The 20,495-nt window shown below is 46.5% G+C and overlaps 1 protein-coding gene across 1 annotated transcript in view; it reads right to left on the bottom strand.

Annotated features, from left to right (window-relative positions):
• DNAH5 (dynein axonemal heavy chain 5) overlaps positions 1-20,495 on the bottom strand; it is a 4,235,244-nt gene that overhangs the window by 2,736,785 nt on the left and 1,477,964 nt on the right. The window contains exon 25 of the mRNA XM_069613779.1: positions 19,101-19,319. Coding sequence (XP_069469880.1) covers positions 19,101-19,319 — 219 coding nt within the window. The remainder of the gene's footprint in view (positions 1-19,100; positions 19,320-20,495) is intronic.

Raw genomic sequence — 20,495 nt, forward strand, 5'->3', positions numbered from 1 at the left:
TTGCCCGTCAATATCAAGATGTTCTTCCCCTGTATTAATGACAAAAAGCCACCAGCGTCAGTCTGATTGCCCTCAGATCTAAAAGGTTAATGTGTAGTTTGCATTCTGATAGGGACCAAAGTCCGCTGATTATAAGATCGCTCATGTGAGCTCCCCATCCTGTGAGGGAAGAATTCATGACTACTGCTATCACTGGCCAGCGTTGCCAAAAAATGTCCCTTATAATCACATTCTCCTTGCATTGCCCCCACAGGAGATCCTGTGTGACCTTGCTCGGGACGGGAAGAAGGTTCACCATCATACCTGAGAATTGGGATCATTGGGATCTGAGACCCCACTGGAGGGACTTCATCTTTAGGCGGACTGCTGGTACCAAAGGAATACAGGATGTCGCGAGACCATGCAACCTCAGAAAATTGTAAACCGGTAGATGTTGGGTATTTTGAAATCTTTCCACCATCTGCAAGATATGTTGGGTCCTTAACTCGGGTGGCAAAGCCTTCCCCAAGGAAGAGTCCAGGACCACTCCAATGAATTGCAGCTTTTGGGAAGGTGTCACCTGGGACTACTTGAAGTTGAGGAAGAAGCCCAGTTTGTGAAGAGAGTGGCAAGCGCTGTAAAGATGTTCCAGAGCCTGTTCAGGAGAATAAGCTCTGATCAGTGTGAGAAACCAAAGGGTGTCGAACCCGCTAGTCCTCAGGGACTTATCATCCAGGTGGACAGGACACGGCCATCGCTTTGGATAGACCAATGTGGGAAGATCCCCTGGGGTCTTCAGGGAGTGGGGGTGAGGCAGCCGATGGTGAGACGCGGCATTCCCCCCTATTTTGTTTATACAACCCATTCTATTTTTTAGGATTTACCGAGGTCCCAACCCCACACCCCCCTTTTTACACAAACACTGGGCTGAGGAAGTAGGTGACAGAGTAACCACATTAACCTTTGCACATCGTACTGGACATATCCCGCTAATCGGGTCAGGCAAAGTCAGGCACTTGACTTAAGTGCATACACCTAATGCCAATTAGCTCTCCACACGCATAAAAGGCAGAATCCAAAGAGACACTCTGAGCAAGGCGGAACACGAGTATGAGCACAACTTCCAGGATGAAGCCAAACCTACTGGAGCACAGCGACGGACCAAGGCGCGAGAGCAACGGGTCGGAAACCCCAAGAGTTCCCTACCGGAGGTCTTTGCCTTCCAACAGGCCACAGAAAACACGTGGAGAAGGCCTGATACCCACAAGTGAAGACTGCATTGTGTTTCAAGGATGCCAGTGACCCACCCGGGTGAACAGCAGAGTTGGGGAGCCGAGGCCAAGCCTGTCTGTGGTACTAACCATGACTCGTGAATTGGATATCGCAAAACCAAGAAAGAGACGCACACAGCCACTGAGTTGGCAAGCGACCTGAGAGACCAGTGTGTGTTAAAGTTTGAAGTGGCAACATTATATCGCAAGTTAAGGCTGCACGCGTGTGGATGATATATGAGGAAAGGTAGACCTGCGAATGAACTTTGAAGTGAAAGACAACTGTGAAATCAGCGACACTAAGTCACTGAGTGGTCCAGCGAAAAGAAGCAGCAAACTCAAAAGTCTCTGTGAAAGGTACATTGTTTGAAGCGATAAAGCAAATGAACAGCAACAGTGAAATAAAGAAGTTTAATTCCTAGAGAAGGGGAGAGTGAAAATTAAGCTGTAAACTTTGAGTCAAAGTGGTCCTGTGGTGGTCTGTAAACAAAGCCACGCACATTCCAAAGTATTTGACATCCGAAGGTGGTCTGAGCCGAGGTAGACCGAAGTATAATATAATAAGCTTGGGGAAGGGAGCTGCCTTGCAAGCATGTATTGAACTTTGTCATGAGAGGTCTGAGACCGACAGATGGGAATCTACATGAACTGTATGGTGAATGGTCTGAGCCCGACAGATGGGGACCTTTGTGAACTTTTTGGTTGAAACATTATTTTGGAAGTCAGGAAAAGAGACTTTAAGGTGGAAGGGCAGACGGGTCTCGATCCACGTTTTTTTAATGGTTTATTGTGTTGGAAATCGAGCCAGAGTGTGTCATCCTGCCTACAAGGACCGCCTTGCTCCATGAGTTCGAACATGGGGAGGAGAGCTGGTTCAACCACATTTATTAATTTGAACACTGATATTTCCTTTTGCATACATTTCTCCTGGACTATGTCACACCTCATAGTACCGATGAGAGAGTGAAATGCAGGTGGCACTCCCCGTGCATGAAGCCTCGGCTGTTTGATAGAAGAAGACTAAAAATGCCCAGATGGCTTGCATGAGTACTTCGATGAAATTGGTAAGGACCCAGAAACATGCCAAACTAGCCTTTATCCCATTGGGTTATATGGTGCATGCACAAACTGTGGCTAACTTTACATACTGACTATTTAATGCAACATATATCCATGTTTTGTGCACCTTGGCTTTTTGATGGCAATGTTAGCCAATGCTGTGAGTACCTGAGGTTACAATACCTGTAAGTAGTGTGAGTAGTTGCTCCTTTGATGCTTTTACTTACTGATGATATTATGGCAATACCTGCCAATGGTATGAGTAGCTGGGGTTTTGATGGCAGTATCTGCATATTGTAAGGAAGGCATGGTAAAACAGACAGAAGTGACCACAGTTCAAGGGGGTTTATTGAACTTTCACAAGGGGGTGAAAAAAGCAGGCTACGACCATCAAATAATAATAATGCAGTCCTACTGGAGTCTTGTCAAAATAAAAGAGCCTATACTAAAAGAAACGATTGCCAATCCTTACCGCTAATTTACAAATAGTGTGGGGTACTGTTCATGAAAAAGAAAGAAGTGTTCATAAAATGATAAGTCAGGATGTTTGGGCCATTGGCCTCCTTTCCTCATGTTTTCAGCACGGGGCAAGGCGGTTAACTCGAGCCAAGCACACACTCTGGCTTCTTCGACACAAGGATACCGTTCTATTTCCAGCATCAGGGCCTTCTGTGCCCAAGTCTTTTTTCTCATCAAAGTCTCTTGATTCAGAGGGCCTGATGAAAAAAACAAAATAGAATGTTTTCTTCCTACTATTTTCTAATTTGGGTGTCTCACCCTGGATCCCCCTCAGACGGGCTCAGATCCCTTTTCTGTAACTGCAGATCCCCCTCTTCCGGCCTCAGATCCCTTTTCTGTTACTGCGGATCCCCCTCTTCTGGGCTCAGATCTCTTTATTTTAATTGTCAGACAATATTCTTTCTCGGGTGACACACGGTTCACCCCGTATCCCCCTTATCCGGACTCAGATCCTTCTTTGTATTCAATTAGTCTCCCTCAGCTGGGCTGGGACCAATTGCAGTTCATTTTACACGTATCGAAGACTTTCGAATGTGCACAAGGTTTAGCTTGACGCGTCGCTTGAGTCCATACTTGCAAAAGATGGTAGCACCTGGCATACAATAACAAAGGCTGTAAAATGGGGATAATGCCTGGTAATACAATGCCAATGCCTAGAAAGAATTAGTTGTGCATCTATAAGTGTAGATTCTCGGTATTGGTGTATTTTATAAATTTACTATTTACAATATCCACACTTCTCAGGCTGGGAAATATCAGAAAACCTTTAAATATTTTTCACCCAGTCTGCCTGCACCAGCAGGTTGTTTCTCCTTTAAGAGTTCATAAACAGCCAGGCTTTTGTGGCGAACCCACTGTTGGCTATGCATATTACTTTATGGGGCAATAGCCAACTGGTACAGGCTGTGTGAGTGAACAAAATAAAGAGGTTTCCCAGCTTTAAAGTTAGGAATATTCTAAAGTATGCCAACCTATAAAATACACCAATGCTGAGAATCATCACTTACAGGTTAGTAAGAAATTATTTCCAAGCACTGGCATTATACTCAGGCATTCACCCCATTTTACAGCACAACCAGTATTGGTACTTTACCGCCACCCCAATGTCCATGCCTCGAAAGCTGGTGTTCACAGAATCCCAAGTGGTCCACATGACATTGCCCGAGGCCATGAGGCCCTCCTTTCCACTGTTTATCTTCCGGAAAGGAGCTCGGCAGTGAGCGTGTCTTGTTCCATGAATCTCTCTCAAGCCGGCAAAGATTGCGACTGCGTAGGGTGCCTTTAGAGCTAAGGACAACAACTGAATGATCTTTCTTCCCCTCGTTTCCATCTTGTGGCACCTCGACTCAAGGGCAGAGTGGACAAAGCCCAAGGTGTTGCTCACTTACACCGCACGACTGTCGCCCCAATTGAATTTGGGAGGAGCTGATTTCGAAAGCACACTGGATAAGAGTCAGGGACCCTGTACTTTGTGTCCAGCCGACTGGTGACTAGACTATGCTGCTTCCCTAGAAGACTTGCTGATTCTGCTTCCAGACCTTCCGCATAATGGGGACATGTAGAGTTGACTTGGAGGAAATGTTGAAATTGGTTGTCAGAAAAAGAATTCTTCCTCCTCCTGTGGCCCCTGAATGTTCAGATGGAGATGACTCACCACCCTTGGCATCAAACCTTGAAGGCCACATAGCGATCAAGTGCAGACAGAGCTAGTTTGGAATCTCCATAGGAGCAGTGACTTCCTCCCAGGGCACCTCCTCATCCACTACCTCCAAAGCTTCCTCCGAGTCCTCTTCAGAATAAATGGTGTCTGCACCTGGCGAGCCACCTCAGGGGCTGACGATGAAGGAGAATCAAATCTCACTGACAACGATAACATATCCAATGATGTTGAACGTTGGCAGTCCCTCAACAGGAACTTTCCTGCCGATGGAGCAGTCAACAACGTTAATTGCTCACTCGCAGGGACCAATGCAGCCTTCACAACCTTGCGACGGCCACTTCTTCATCATTGTTGACACCCGACCGACTGATGATAGTGGAGTAACAGTCGCCCTTTTTAACCTAATGAATGTTCTGAAGCTGGTTATATGGTCAACAGACCCTACCCCAACAATAGTGCTCTCGGACCTGGGGTTGTCCTTGCCAGTCAGCCTCCACTTCGCCCCTTCATCATTTCCGTGTTCTTTATCTCCTTAACGGTCCTGTCAGTTGTCTCATCTTTGGGCTTTTTCAGCCAGGCTAGAAGCCTCCTCATCCTATAAGCCCTGTGCTGAAGCAGAGTCTGTGGGACAGCTTGCAGGCAGTACTATCAATTAAAGCAGTAGATGCTCAAGGGAGGCCCCCTGCCAAATGGTCTTCCTGAGCCACAGCAGCTACCATCCACAGCAGCTCAAAGAGCTCTGGCACAGTATAGAAGAACACGTTACTTACCAACTGTAACGTTCTTTCGACTGGATGTTCCTCCCACGTATTCCTCATCTTGTGATAAATCGTTATCTCCAGCTTCGCTGCTTCGGAAAAAAAAATTCTCGGCAGAGGGCGCTGTGCTCGAGGTCGTGGCGTCGATTGTCCCTCGACGTACTCCGTACTCTGTCGACGTCACTGATGGTATAAGTAGCTCGAGCCGCGCCCGTTGCTTCAGTTCTGTTTTTTCAATGAAATATACATAGGAGGAACACCCAGGCGTGTCCCATGACTGATACATTCTTCGTGAGAGGAAAGTGTAAGAACACGTAAACTGTACTGTGGGGTTGGATGGGAGGGTCGATGAGGAATACGTGGGAGGAACATCCAGTCGAAAGAACGTTACAGTTGGTAAGTAACTTGTTCTTAGAATGGATTGTGTCCTCCCACGTATTCCTCATCTTGTGATAGGCTCCCATAGCATTATCAATTTTTGGAGGTGGGAGTACCATTTCAGTTTTTGTGGACCGAATGCAGAACTGCCTTTGCAAATAAATCCTCATTAGAGGAGGCAGTGTCCAAACAATAATGTTTAACAAAGGTATGTATTGTTTTCCAGGTTGCAGCTGCACAAATATCTGCTGCCGGGACTCCCCTCTTTAGAGCCGCAGAAGTAGCCATTCCCCTTGTAGAATGGGCATGAAGCCCATCTGGTGGTTCTTTTCCCGCTAATCTGTAGCATTCAACAATGGCTAATAAGATCCAGCGGGAAATGGTCTGTTTTGTTACAGATAAGCCTAATTTTTGACCAGTGTAACCCACAAACAGTTGGTCATCTTGTCTCAATTTAGCCATCCTAGAGATGTAAAAACTAAGAGCCCTCTTGGGATCTAATCTATGTAATCTCTCCTGTGCTTTGCCCAGGTGAGGAGGAGGATAAAACGTAGGAAGTACTATTTTTTGTGACAAATGGAAGTCCGAGACTACTTTTGGCAAAAATGAAGGTTTAACTTTAAGGACTACCTTATCTTTATAAAAAATAGTATATGGTGGTTTGCATGAGAGAGCCTGAAGTTCGCTAACCCTGCGGGCTGATGATAGGGCCACAAGGAGGACAGTTTTTAGAGTTAAAAGCCTCAATGGACATGAGTGCAGAGGCTCAAAAGGTATGCAAGTCAAGAATTTTAATACTAAATTTAAGTCCGAGGCTGGTACATGAAAAGGGACTGGAGGGTATACATTAGTGAGCCCCTTTAAGAATTGAATTATTAACGGTATTTTGAAATATGAAACCTCTTCCGAGGAGCGCTTGAAAATGGACAGCGCAGCAAGGTATCCTTTTATTGTTCCTATCTGGAGCCCCAGATTAGCTAGATGTAGCAGAAAGGAAAGCACCATTAGGGTGCCACACTGAAAAGGGTCCACATCCTTGTCTTTGCACCAGTTACTAAACCTATTCCAGCGACATCGGTACAAAGACGTTGTTGCTGGTCTTCTGGCCGAAAGCAAGATTTCCATTACGTCATCCGGAAGATCCCAATCCTTGTATCTCAACCTCTCAGAAACCATGCGTGAAGGTTGAGTGTCTTGACCTCTGGATGGAGAACCCGACCTTCCTCTTGCGAGAGAAGATCCTCTCTTTGCGGAAGACGTATTGGAGGGCAGATGGACATGTCTAGAAGGTCCGGGTACCACGTCCTCCTGGCCCAATCCGGGGCAATTAGGATCATGGTTTTCCTAAACTTTCTCAACCTCCTGATTACTTGAGGAATCACGGGGACTGGGGGAAACGCGTACAGCAGTGGAAACTTCCACTCCACTACGAATGCGTCTCCCAGAGCTCCTCTTTGAGGAAATTCCCTTGAGCAGTACTGATCGCACTTCCGGTTGATCGCGGTGGCGAACAGATCCACTTGAGGGGTTCCCCAAAGGGCGACGATCTCCAGAAGGACTTTCTGAGCCAGCTCCCACTCGTGAGAGACCGTGCTCTGCCTGCTCAGAGCGTCTGTCGCCGTGTTCTTCTCTACGGCTAGGTGAATTACCGACAGAGAGATTCCTTCTCGTATTGCCCAGAACCAGAGCTGCATTGCCTCTCTGCACAGTGGCAGTGACCCTACACCCCCTCTCTTGTTGAGATAGTACATGGCCACTGTGTTGTTCGTCATTATCAGAACATTCTTTCCATGTACAGAGGGCAGAAAGGCCTTCAGAGCTAGTCTGATTGCCCTCAGCTCTAATAGGTTGATGTGTAGTTTGGACTCCGATGGAGACCAACGACCGCTGATTGTCAGATTGTTGGTGTGTGCTCCCCACCCCGTGAGTGAGGCGTCCGTTACTACTGTTATCTCCGTCCATGGTTGCCAAAAAGACTCTCCCTTGAGAATGTTGTCGTTGCAAGCCCACCATAGAAGATCCTGAGCAACTGCGCTCGGGACTTGCAGAAGATCCGACATATTCCCTGAGAACTGGGACCACTGAGTTCTGAGTGCCCATTGAAGGGATCTCATTCTCAACCTGGCCTCTGGTACTAGAATAATGCAGGATGCCATGAGGCCGAGCAACCTGAGAAAATCGAAGGCCGGTAGACGTTGGGCATTCTGGAATTTTGTTACCATCTGCTGGATGTGGACAGCTCTCACTTCGGGAGGCGAGGCTTTTCCCAATGAAGTGTCCAAGACTGCTCCGATAAACTGGAGTTTCTGGGATGGTATCATGTGGGACTTCTTGAAATTGAGGGAGAAGCCCAGTTTGTGGAGGAAGTGGCAGGTGATCGAAAGATGTTCCTGAGCTTGTTCTGGAGAACTTGCTCTGATCAACCAGTCGTCCAGGTAGGGATATATGTGAATACCTCCTTTCCTGAGACTTGCTGCCACAACCGCCAACAGTTTGGTGAAAACCCTCGGGCGGAGGTCAACCCGAATGGCAGAACTCGAAACTAATAATGAGAATTGCCAATCGCGAACCTCAGGTACTTTCTGTGCTTTGGATGGATTGGCACATGAAAGTAAGCATCCTGAAGGTCCAATGATACCAACCAATCTTGGAGTTGGAGAGCCTGAAGGATCTGAGAAAGAGTCACCATCTTGAACTTGTCCTTCCTGAGGAACTTGTTCAAGTATCTCAAGTCCAAGATGGGTCTCAGTCCTCCGTCCTTTTTTGGGATGAGAAAATATGGGGAGTACCAACCCCTGTTCCTCTCCGCTACAGGTACCAGTTCTATGGCACCTTTCTCTAGCAGGATCCGGAATTTTGACGGAATTGGCTCCCGGTGGATGATTCTGAGGCCTTTTTAGAAAGGGGAGACAGTAACCTTGGGCTACTGTTTCCAGTGCCCAAGCATCTGAGGTAATGCCCCGCCATTCCTTCAGATGTTGAGAGATCCTGCCTCCCACTGGTGTTTTGTGTAACAAAGTCTCAGAGGGATTTGGAGGAGGCTGCAGGAGTGGCTGAGGGTACAGATGCCGCTCCTGAGGCTGATTTTGCACCTCTTCCCCGTGTTCCACGAGGGAAGTTCCTTTTGCCCCTTTGAGAGGCCTGTCCTCTTCCTCTACCAAAAGAGGAGTAGTATCGAAAAGAACGACCCCTCCAGGAAGATGAGCCAGAATAGGGTTTTAGAGGCTGGCGCAAAGAGGTGCTAAGTGATTTAGCTGCCGCTTTCGAGGTCTGAAGTTTTTCAAGGCTTTCATCAGTCTTTCTGCCAAAGAGCCACGATCCATCAAAGGGCATGTTGAGGAGTCTAGCTTGCACATCCGGTGCAAATCCCGACTTCCTGAACCACGCAAATCTGCGTAGCACAACGCTTGCAGCCATGGATCTGCTGATACTATCAGCAGTATCCAGTCCAGACTGGAGGCATTCCCCCATTGCTTCCTTCCTGTCTTTGACTATATTCAGGAAGCCTTCCCTTTCCTCGCCTTCCGGAATATGATCAGCCGCCGCCGAAATACAGTCCCACAGGGTATGGTTAAACCTGGCTAGGGTACAGGTGACATTTGCCGACTTAAGTGCCATACTGCCTGACGTGAAAACTTTACGTGCCCAGGCGTCAATTTTTTTATCCTCTCTATCTGGAGGGATAGTTGGATAACCAGTTTGTTTTGAAGTGGATGCTGCTTGAATTACTAAACTCTCTGGAGTCGGATGTTTATTCAAATATTCAGGATCCGATCCAGCTGGTCTGTATTTTCTTGGAAAAGTGCTGTCTGCAGCAGCAATGGTTTCTGGTTTCTCCCAGTTTTTCTCCACAGTCCTTTGAAGGGCCCGTGAAAAGGGAGAACAGGATCCTTCTGAGGTCCCTTGACGATAATATCCGTCATGGCATCTTGTTCAAAAATGGGTGAAGTATTACCCCAACCCATGTATTCAACTACCCTGGTCATAAGACCCCTGTACCCAGCATCTGCATGCTCTGCAGGATCAGGTTTGGCAAACTCTAATTCTGGGGATGTGTCAACTCCACTGGCAGAATGTAGAGTATCACTCAGGTCTCTCATTCTGGATTCCTGGTCAATAAGTTCTTCAGGAACTTGTCTTCTACCATAAGTAACTCCCAAAGGAGTAACTTCGTCTTCTTCTTCTGAAGCAGACTGTTCATAAATTGCAGACATAGATTTGAAAAAGTCTGATCTGGGCAAAGGAGTGAATCTCCTTTCTTACTCTTCCATCTGCTTCGAAGGAAATGGCAAATCCCTCGAAGTTTTCGAGGGTGTCTTCGAAATGTGGTTTTGGTGTCGAAATTATCGACGTCGAGGGCGTCGACGAAATCGTCGAAGTCTTCGACGATTTGTGTTTCTTGGCCGGCACTGGAGAGGTGCTCGACTCTCGAAGTTTCTTCGACGGTTTTACGTCGACTCGAGGTTTTTTGTATTCCTCGACGCTACTGGTCTTAGCCATAGTAGCCTTGGACTTCCCTTTGTCGTCCAATGGAGCGACCTTAGGGGTATGGCTTTTTCGAGGTTCTTTCGAGGGGGTCGAGGCCGCATTCTCGAAAACCTGAATCATCTTTTATGGAATTCTTCCCACTTACTGGGAGAATCCGATTTAGTCGGACAACGAATTTCTTCGGTCGACTCTGAAGAGGAAGATGATGAGGGAGATCTATGGCTCCTCTTCATTTTTTTCGATGACGACGAAGAATGTCTCGATCTACTTCTAGATCGAGATCTCTTCGAGTGCCTATGGCGATCCGATCCCTTAGAATCGGTCGGTTTCTTATGTTTTTTTGACGAAACCTTTTTTGAGGCCTCCCTCCCCACCGACAGTTTACCTCTCCTCTCACGAAGAGCTTTTTCGGTCATCGATTGGCAGGAGCCGCAGTCGTCGGTTCGGTGACTGGAACCGAGACACCAGAGACAAATCCGGTGGGGATCGGTAATCGACATCTTAGACCCACAATCTGCACACTTTTTAAACCCAGTTCTGGGTGTCGAAGGTGTTGAAGATGATGACATTTTCTTCACAGAAAATAGAAGCGTGCCGTTCTCGATAGCGAAGCGATCGGAAAAACGGAACTGAAGCAACGGGCGCGGCTCGAGCTACTTATACCATCGGTGACGTCGACAGAGTACGGAGTACGTCGAGGGACAATCGACGCCACAACCTCGAGCACAGCGCCCTCTGCCGAGAATTTTTTTTTCTGAAGCAGCGAAGCTGGAGATAACGATTTATCACAAGATGAGGAATACGTGGGAGGACACAATCCATTCGAAGCCAGACATTTCACATTTGGATAAAAAAAGGTTTCAAACTTCAAATAGCAAAGCAAAAACAGGAGCTTGCTTCTTCACTGAGTGGAAAAATAAAGTGAAACTGTAGACTTTCAAAAGTGGAATGGCAGTACTCTGTTTCTCTCAATCGTGGCTGGCCATGAACTTGTGAAGTCACAGTAGACTGCTGGTGAACACTGTGAGAAGTTTTTTTTAAAAAAGGTTTCCAGGGGTGTTCCGAGCCTGACAGGTTTGAATATTCTAAAGTATGAGTTTCTATTAAAAAAAGTATTCACTGTATTGACTTCTGTACTCTTAGTGCATAGTCCCCTTTCCTCCATACTTTTGGGCGTCCGTCCTAAGGGGATGGTGCCGGTACACTTTTGGTATAGCAAATTTAATTTCGCCTCTACACTTTTGTAGGGTTGCATGGGAGGCACTGGGGCATGGGTGTGGCCATCCCTGCCGATTCTGCCTACCAGCAACACCCATTAGTCCTTTGCTTTGCAAGACAGAGAACTAGACTAACATTTAATGGGGGACGGCAGGTGGGACGTATAGAGAAAAGGGGACTATGGTAACATTTTCTTATTCTTAGGTCCGTCCCCTTTTCTCCATACTTATGGGATATTACATATTACTAATCTATCTGGGTGGCTAGAAATTAATTTTGCACAAAAAAGTTCTGCAGAACTGACTAACCAAACCTAGCATCCGACCTGGCTTCTGTATCCATGCAGTAATGTTTGCAGAACGCAGAAGGGGAAGACCAAGTTGCTGCTTTACTTATGAGTTACCATGGAATGTTTCTTTGGAATTCTACTGCTGTTGCCTTGGCAAAAGATGTGTGAGCATGTAATCCATTAGGCACTGATTTTTTCTGAAGCTTGTATGCTTCTACAATACAAGAGATGACCCACCTGGCTACGGTGGCTTTTGAAGCCTGAAAGCCATCTTGTTGACCTCAGAAGGAAATAAACGATCTGCTTTCTTCAATTACTTGGTGCGGTCTAAATAGAATTTTAGCACCTGCTTGACGTCCAGAGCATGAAGGACTCTCTCCCCTTCAGACTGAGAGAAGGGAAATCATTAGGTAGAACCACTTCCTGGTTTAAGTGAAAGGATGACACATCCTTGGGTAAAAACGTAGGATGCGTCTTTAGAACAACTTTATCTTAATGTAAAATCATAGTAGGGCTCTGATGAAGAAAGAGCATGAATCTCACCAATCGTTCTACCAGAAATGACAGCTACCAAAAGGGCTGAAAGATAGCAGTTTCATGTCTGTCGTAGACATGGGTTTGAACGGCTTATGGGATACTGCCAACAATACCACGCTTAGGTCCCATATTGCGTGAGACACAAAAGATAAAATGTTGTCTGAAGAAGAATGGAGAAGATTGAGGGATTTCTCCAGCATCCAGAAACGGAAGCAAGTCCACTTACTCTTTATTGGGATCTTGTTGACTGCTTCCTAGCGGCTTGCATAATAGCCATATTATCATCTGATATCTCCAGGCCAGCGAAAGCTATGTGCTCACATACCAGGCTGCTAAATTGAGTGGTATCGGGGAGGGGTAGACAACCGTCCCTTACTGTTGAGAGGGTAGGTCCTCAGCCAAAGGGAGGACACACATGCCGTGAGCACTGAGGAGTAGGAGATCTGAAAACCAGATGCAGGGCGGCCAATTTGGTGCTATCAATATTAGAGTGCAATGCATAGACCTCTTGAACTTTGAAAGTATTCTGGGAATCGGGGGAATCACAGGAAATGCATAGAATGTCTCCCTGTCCTAAGGAATTTGGAGAGCATCCCCCAAGGAATGTGCTCAAGAAAGTCTGTGAATCGTGGACACTTGCGGTTTTGGAAAGTCGTATAAAGATCCAGATGAGGGTGACCCCATTTCAGGAATATTTGATGGAGTGCTGAGTCCTTCATTTCCCATCGTGGTTGCAACATTTTTTTGTTTTTTTGTTTTTATTTATCTGGATTTATAAAGCGCCAACGGCCCAGGCGCATCATGGCGCTGTTACAAGGAAGTTTGCTTGCAGATACAGTTGTTTATGCATAGACAATACATTTCTTGGTGTAGAGCAATCATGTATATTCAGGGTACAGTTGTTTAAACATAGATGTACATCTCCGGGTCTAATGAAGTCATATTTAAACAGGGTACAGTCGTATCTATACAAGGATAGGTTTACATAGTGGTTTAGTAGGCATAGTATTCATGAGATGAGATTGATTAGTATACAGAGTACAGGATGATATGAGGTATTGATAATTATGACATTCTCTAAGTCTATGTGCCATGGTGGCATAGGTTCAATAGAGTTTTATTGGAAGAGTTGTGTTTTGAGGGCCTTGCGGAAGGTGGTGACAGAGGGTTCTTTTCTGAGGGCCGGAGGTAGAGCGTTCCAGCTCTTGGGTGCGAGCACCGTGAAGCTGGATCCGCCAGCTTTTTGTCTTTTGAAGGACGGGACGGAGAGCTGTTGCAGTGTTGGGTGCGTTTGGGTCTGATGGAGCTGTCTCTCTGGATGGTTTCTGAGAGGTATGTTGGTGCTGTTAGCGCGAGGCAGGCGTGGGTGATGGAGAGTGATTTGAAGAGTATACGCTCTCTAACAGGGGGCCAGTGAGCGTTTCGTCTTGCTTGGGATATGTGTTCTCTTTTAGGGATGCTGAGGGTGGCCCTGAGAGCATTGTATTGTGTGGTTTGAAGTTTTTGTTAGGTTTTTGGTGGAGGTGCCTAGAAATAGGACGTTGCAGTAGTCAAGCTTAGCTCCTACTGTGGCTCTTGCGATGGCAAGGCGGTATTTGGGGGAGAGGTAAGGCTTAACAGCATTTATGACCTTGGTCGCTAGGGCCGCGGAGGATGCAATAGCATTGACTTGGCGGGACATGGAGAGCGAGGCATCTAGGTATACTCCTAGGGTTTTAGCCGTGGCTGAGGTGGTGATGTTTGTGTTGTCTATGTTGAAGGAGGCGTATTTGCTGTCTAGTTTGATGAGGACTTGTTTGGGGCCTACTATGAGTATTTTGATTTTGTCTCTGTTGATGCCTGGATAATGGCGTAGATCTTGTTGAGGGTGGCTGCGTCCTGATCTTAAGAGCCAGTGAGGGGGAGGAGGACCTGAGTGTCATCAGCGTAGTTGGTGAAGGCTATGTTGTGATCATCGAGGTCTTTGAAGAGGGGGAGGGTGAACATGTTATAGAGGGTGGGAGAAATGCACGATCCCCGTGGGACTCCGCAGTGGATGGGAGTGGGGGATGCACTGTCCTGATCGGAGAAGACTCTCATGAGCCTGTCTTCGAGGAAGAATGTGACCCAGGTGGTGGCTTGATGGGAGAATTGTGCTGCGTTTTTCAGGTGCTTGCATAGTATCCTATGGTCTACGAGGTGGAATGCGGCAGATAGGTCAAGGAATAGGAGTAGAGCAGGCTTGCCCTGGTCCATGGTTTGTTGGAGCTCTATCTTTAAGTCACGTAGGGCTGTCTCGGTTCCATGGCAAGGCCGGAAACCAGACTGTATTTTTCCAAGGATGTTATTGGTTTCCAAGTGTTGTTGGATCTGTAAGTAAGCTGCTTTCTCATGAGAGACGGCTTAATGAGTCCGCCCTTGTGTTGAGGTCTCCCAATAGATGAACAGTGTGGAGATGTATGCCGTGCTGCGCCCACTCCAAAAAATGAATTGCTAGATGACATAACCGAGGGGATCTTGTCCCATCCTTCTTATTGGCATAGAACATAGCTGTTGTGCTGTCTATTCGTATGAGAATTGTGGTGGCCTGGATCAAAGGAAGAAAATACTTTAAAATTTTGAAAATTGCCACAAGTTCCAGTGTATTTATGTGCCAGAGGGACTCCTCTGGAGACCAAAGTGCATGAGTCTGAAATTGACTCAATGTGGCTCCCCATCCTGTTAGAGAGGAGTCTGAAGTTATGGTGTGTAGATGAGAAGCATCCTGAAAGGGGGCTCCGACTCTTAGCTTCGTTTCTTCCCCACACCGCCCACACCGCAGTAGATCTGGTTTAAAGCTGGAGTGACTAGGAATAATGTTTTACTGAGTTTTGCACTCCTAAACCTAGCGTTCTGCCAAATGCAGTTGGAGACACCTCATTTTGAGGCGAGCAAGAGGTAAGGCTAGAATAGAAACTGCCATAAGGCAAAGGAGATGCTGAAACCACCATTCCGAGGTGGATTTCTGCCGCAGAAAATGTACGATTGTCTGTTGAATGTCCTGCATCCTCTGTTTCATAAGGAACACTCTGCCTACAGTTGTATCGCATCCGAACACTATAAAGAGGATGTTCTGAGCTGGGATTAAACAAGACTTCTTGAGAATGACCAAGAGGCCTAGACTGAAGAGAAGGTCCAGTAGTTGTTGAATGGAGGCTGTGATTCCCATGCATGTTTCTGACCTGATGAGCCAGTTGTCCAAGTAGAGATCAATGTGAATCCCATTCGTCCTTAAATGTGCTGCTATAGGAGCCATACATTTTGTAAAACCTCTGGGGCAGCAGTCTGAACAAGAGAGTGCAATACATGAAAGTGCTGCTGGCCCAGGGAAAATGAAGATATGCATCCTTTAGATCTACTGCGCACAACCATTCTGAATATGTGTTGGCGTGACCATCTTGAACTTTTCTAGGGGAAGGTATAGATTCAGATAGAAAAGGTATCATACCGTTCCCAGTCCCGCCTGATTCTTCTTGGGAACAATAGAACGGTGAGAGTAAAAGCCCTGCGCTCTTTCGTGAGGAGGGACGTCCTCGATCGCATTGATCTCAAAAGGTTGCCGATCTCTTGTAGGAGAGTGGTTGATCCTATTTGAATCAGAGAGGGAACTAAAGAAGGGTTGGGAGGAATGGGTAATCTGTAACCTCCTCTTACCACTGAAATGGTCCAGGATCCTCTGAAATGACACGCCAGTTTTGGTGGAAAGATGAAATCCTGCCCCTGACTGGGGATTGGGGGGGGGGGGCGTGAAGCAGAGGAAGGAATTACTGCTTTTTAGGCTCGGAGGTTGATGCTGGGTAAGCAGAGAAATATCCCCTATTGGAAGTTTTTTGTTACTTCCTACTCTGAAAGCTGGGTGACCTGTCCGGATGCCGGCATTTCCTTTCTTGGTAGCCACAAAACCCTTTGAAGATTTTGCTTTTATAGTCAGTTCATGGCTGCTTGGAGGGCTGGAAAGAATTCCAGGGTCCCTTTGTGAGAACAGTGTAGGATTTGGCAGTAACAGTGGACATTTTCTTATTTAATTCTTCATCAGTAGAGGAGTGAAACAAGGCATTTCCCTCAAAAGTTGTAAGTCAAAGTTCATGTCCTGAACATCCTTATTGAAGTGGGTCGCTCTAGCCCACGCTGACCATCTCAGATCTACGCTGATAGCTAGTGCTCTAGCAGCAGTTTTATATGGTGAGCAGCTGACTCTCTCATGTCTTGTGCGATAAGTTTGTTTCCGATAGGAGACGGGTCTGATAGACCAGACTTAAAAGCAACTACCCTCTGTGCAGGGAGATACTGCTGAAATTCTTCAATCTTGTGCCATCATCTGTGGTTGGCCGCAGATAACAGTGCATCAGATTTGGACTGTCTCAAGTGGAGGGACGCGCTACTGTATATTGTCTTGCCATAACATTCTAGAAGTTTGTCTTCTTTAGAGAGAGAGCAGGAGGTTTGTGGAGCAAACAAAGATGACTTAGAAAACATAGTAGCTGAGGCTACCACAGAACACTGAGGTTGCGGGTTTGAGGATAACGAGGGGGTGTCTGTAAATAACTCACAGTATTAGGGATCAATTCTTTTACTTGTATGTCCTGCCGTATTTGAAAAGGAATGCCATATCTGTCAGACTGGTTTAGTGAGAGCACGCCTGAAAGCACCCTGGGCTCTGAATCATATAATTCTGGTACAGGGAACACCAAAAAGTCTTGAACCCCTACCATCCTGTGATGGAAAGCTTTTGCTGATTAAGAGGCATTTTCCTCACCTTTCTCATCATCGCCTGTGTCGGTATCTTTTGCTGAAGACAGGTCTGTGAGCTGTTCCTTTGACCTTGCCTCAGAGAGTTGATCTGTATTCGAAGCACTGTTCGGTGGAGCTGCCAAATCTGTTGGGGCCGTCGTAACTAAGGGGGTTTATGAGGGCCTGGAATTGTAAGTGGACCAGTAGACGTCAGAGGTAGAGGAACATTTTGAGGCATCAACTCCTTTATTAAACATTTAAAGTACCCTTTCATAGGATCAGAATGCATAATTCTTTGAAACATTTCAAAGAATCTATCTTCCAGTGACGTGAAAGGCCCGGGTGTAGTGGGAGTGTAAGATGAGGAGGCGGATGGAGACCAAGTTGGCAGTGGTTTAGGATACCAAGTTCACTGCCTGATCGGAGAGGGAGCTCTAAACCTGAGGGAAGAGGATGGTACGGGGTAACAGGTAGACCAGGCGGTCCTCAGAAACCAATCCACCCTAACAAAATCCTCCCTGGAGACAGTAGGAGGAAGAGAGATCGGCGAAGATCTTGAGGGAGTGGAAGGTCCCTACTCTGTAGAGGAAATTTCCGAAATATCCTCCTCTAACTAGGAAACTATGACAGAGGTATCCGTCTGTCTGGCCTGGTCTGAGGCAGCCATCTTGGAGGCAGGTGGCCGTTGACCCTGAAATGGCATCATCTCTTTGGCAGGATGAGCTATTATCTGACAGGTTGTGGTAGATTTAGAACCTGTATCTGAAGCAAGTAAAGAGGCGCAAGGAGTGGCACTCAATGCAGAGCACAGCTTCTGTTTAGATTCTACTGGATGCTGGGATGATGCCTGGTAGATATTGGTGACAGAAAATCCTCAGTTTTTGATCTGGAAGGCTGAAGGCCCTCTGGCCTCTGTTTAGGCCTGGTAGATTTTCATCGCTCGGGCATCACCTTGGGCACTGATAACCCGGTTTTAGACCTTGGAAGATCCTTGGTGCTTGGCTCCTGAAAGAACCTCAGTGCTCTTGGCACCGGTGGAAGCCAAGTTGGTCTCAGAACAGACTCCAGCACTGCAGTGGCTAGCCACTAGAGGACTAACGTACCACTTGCATAGCTCCCAACCTTTTTTGTCATCAAGGTGGATGAAAACACCTGATTTTCTTTTTGGCGGGTGAGAGCCCATAGGAGTGAATGGGCACATGAGGGACTTTGGGGGTGATGCAGCTGCTTTCAGGGAGGGTGACACCCGCCAAAAGCGGGTGAGTTGAGAGCTATGCCCTTGCACAGGGTGCTTGACTTGCCTGATGTGGTCAAATGCGCGAGGAAACAAATTCCTTCAACTCACACAAAGGCGACACGTTGAAAAGATTCCTCCACTTCGACAATCTTCTGCGAACAGTCCTCAGTGAAAGTGTGTGGCAGGAGGAATAGGCCAACCACCTGTGTTGGGGCCCTACACACTCCAAGCACTGCACGTAGGAGTACGCCGATGCCAAATAGCTGCTGCAAGATGTGCAGGTTGAAAGACCCTTGGCACCAATCATATACGACAGACGGAGGTTGCTGGAGAGCGAAAATAATACATTAATCTATGCCTAAAGAATGGTGTAGGGGAAAAGTGGCCCAGTAAAAAAGTGTGCGCTAAACCAAGCGTCCAGTCCCATCAACGTGGAAAAAAAGCACTGATTGGTGTTGCTGGTGGGCAGAGTCAGTGGGGCTGGACACGCCCACGCCACAGTGCCTTCCTTGCAACACTAAAAATGTAAAGGGGAAATTAATTTAGCTATTCCAAAAGTGTAACAGTCCTGCCCCCATAGGGTGGACACCCCATAAGTATGGAGGAAAGGAGACGGGTCTGGGCCTGATTTACAAAGCCCTTTCCAATGGGTTTTTCCCATGAGAAAATGCTTTTGTGAATCAGGCTCTATCTGTCTATACAATGTTTACACACAAGCCAGCATAACTGCTTTGGTAATGCTGGTTTCCTTCATAATAACAATTCTCAGAATTCAGATTACTGCCCGTTCAGAATGTAAGACGCCCCCTTTCCATTTCCCTAGGCCGAACTGGTATATATGCAATATTTTGCAGAAAAATATAGCAACATTTCTTCAAAATATAGCTAAATATTAAAATAAATATTAAATATGAGCTGCTTGTTCTTTGGTTTAATAAAGCATGATTAATCTTCTTACCTTGTCATAGTCAGAATAATAATCTGTGCAATCTTTAATGAAGTTCTGAACAGTGCTGATGAGCTCTCCCCTGAAGTTGGGCTGCAGAGAGACCAATTCGTTCTGTACTTCAATAGCCCGCACAAGAAGTTTCTCCCAAGTGTAGCGCAGGGTGTCCACCTTCTCCATCTCCTCCTTTGCCACCAGTAGCTCGTATTTATTCAACATGGCATATGATTCCTATAAAGACATCAAGCTCATTGCTAGTATGCAGGTTCCTTGTATCGTGGGGCATTGCAAACAACTGCACTCTTTCAGTCAAAGTTGTGATCCATTTACTAGACTGAATGTATGTGCAATAGCAAAGGACGTATGTAATAACATGTTAAATGCCATATATATATATATACATAAGCAATAGCATAGGGGCATACATAAGAACATTTTAAATGCCATACATTATTTCCAACTACAAAATGCTAAAACCCAGTCATAAATCAAGTCCCCAATACATTGCCTAGTTGAACAGCACAGATCCAAAAATAAACTATTAGAAGAGGCTCAGCAACTAAGAAACAGAGTTGGGAAGATGCAGTGCCAAAGGTAAAGTTTAGGAGTGCACTGTTGCACTTGTTTTTAAAATAAAGGTAGCAGGCGCTCCTCTCCAGAAAGAACATGGCATGATAACCTGTTCTGAGATGAGAGTTTGCAGCACACGCTTTTTGCTCACTGTACCTTTCACAGATGAGAAAAATCCATTTGCATATCAGTCTTTGTCCCGCCCACATGGGCAGTCCAGCACCGACTCTTCGGATAGGGGTTCTCTGCTAGAGCCTTTGCTAGAGAATTGAGTTCCCCATGAAGGTGTTGAGACACTAGGAACATGTTCCACTTGACTGCCCACTTCCAAAATTTTTGGGCTAGCCTGCAAAGACTTGGACAGTGTGTGCCTCCTTGCTTGTTCATGTAAAACATGGCAGTGGTGCTGTCTGTGAGGACTTGCACTGTTTGACCTGTTAGATGCGCCTGAGAAGCTTGTAGAGCCTGGAGTAGAGATAGTAGCTGCAAAAGGTTGATATGATTTTGGGCTGTGATCTGTGTCCACAGGCTATGCGCTGTGTGGTGAAGGTAATGGGCTCCCCATCCGAAGAGTGAGGCGTCTGTTGTAACTACTGATTGTACTGGAGGATTGTGAAAAGGTTTTCCTTTTAACAGATGTTCCTTTCACCACCAGCATAGTGCTTGTACTAGGGTTAGCGAAACAACCACTAAATCGTCCCACTGACTGATTGCCTGAGACCATTGTTTCGCTAACTACTTTTGCATTGGGCGCATGCGCAACCGCGCATGTGGAACCAGGTAAATACGTGAAGCCATCATCCCGAGCAAGCGCACTGCTTTGCTTACGGTTATTTG

The sequence above is a fragment of the Ambystoma mexicanum genome, chromosome 5p (genome assembly GCF_040938575.1).
Source record: "Ambystoma mexicanum isolate Mex_15411 chromosome 5p, UKY_AmexF1_1, whole genome shotgun sequence".
Classification (NCBI taxonomy): domain Eukaryota; kingdom Metazoa; phylum Chordata; class Amphibia; order Caudata; family Ambystomatidae; genus Ambystoma; species Ambystoma mexicanum.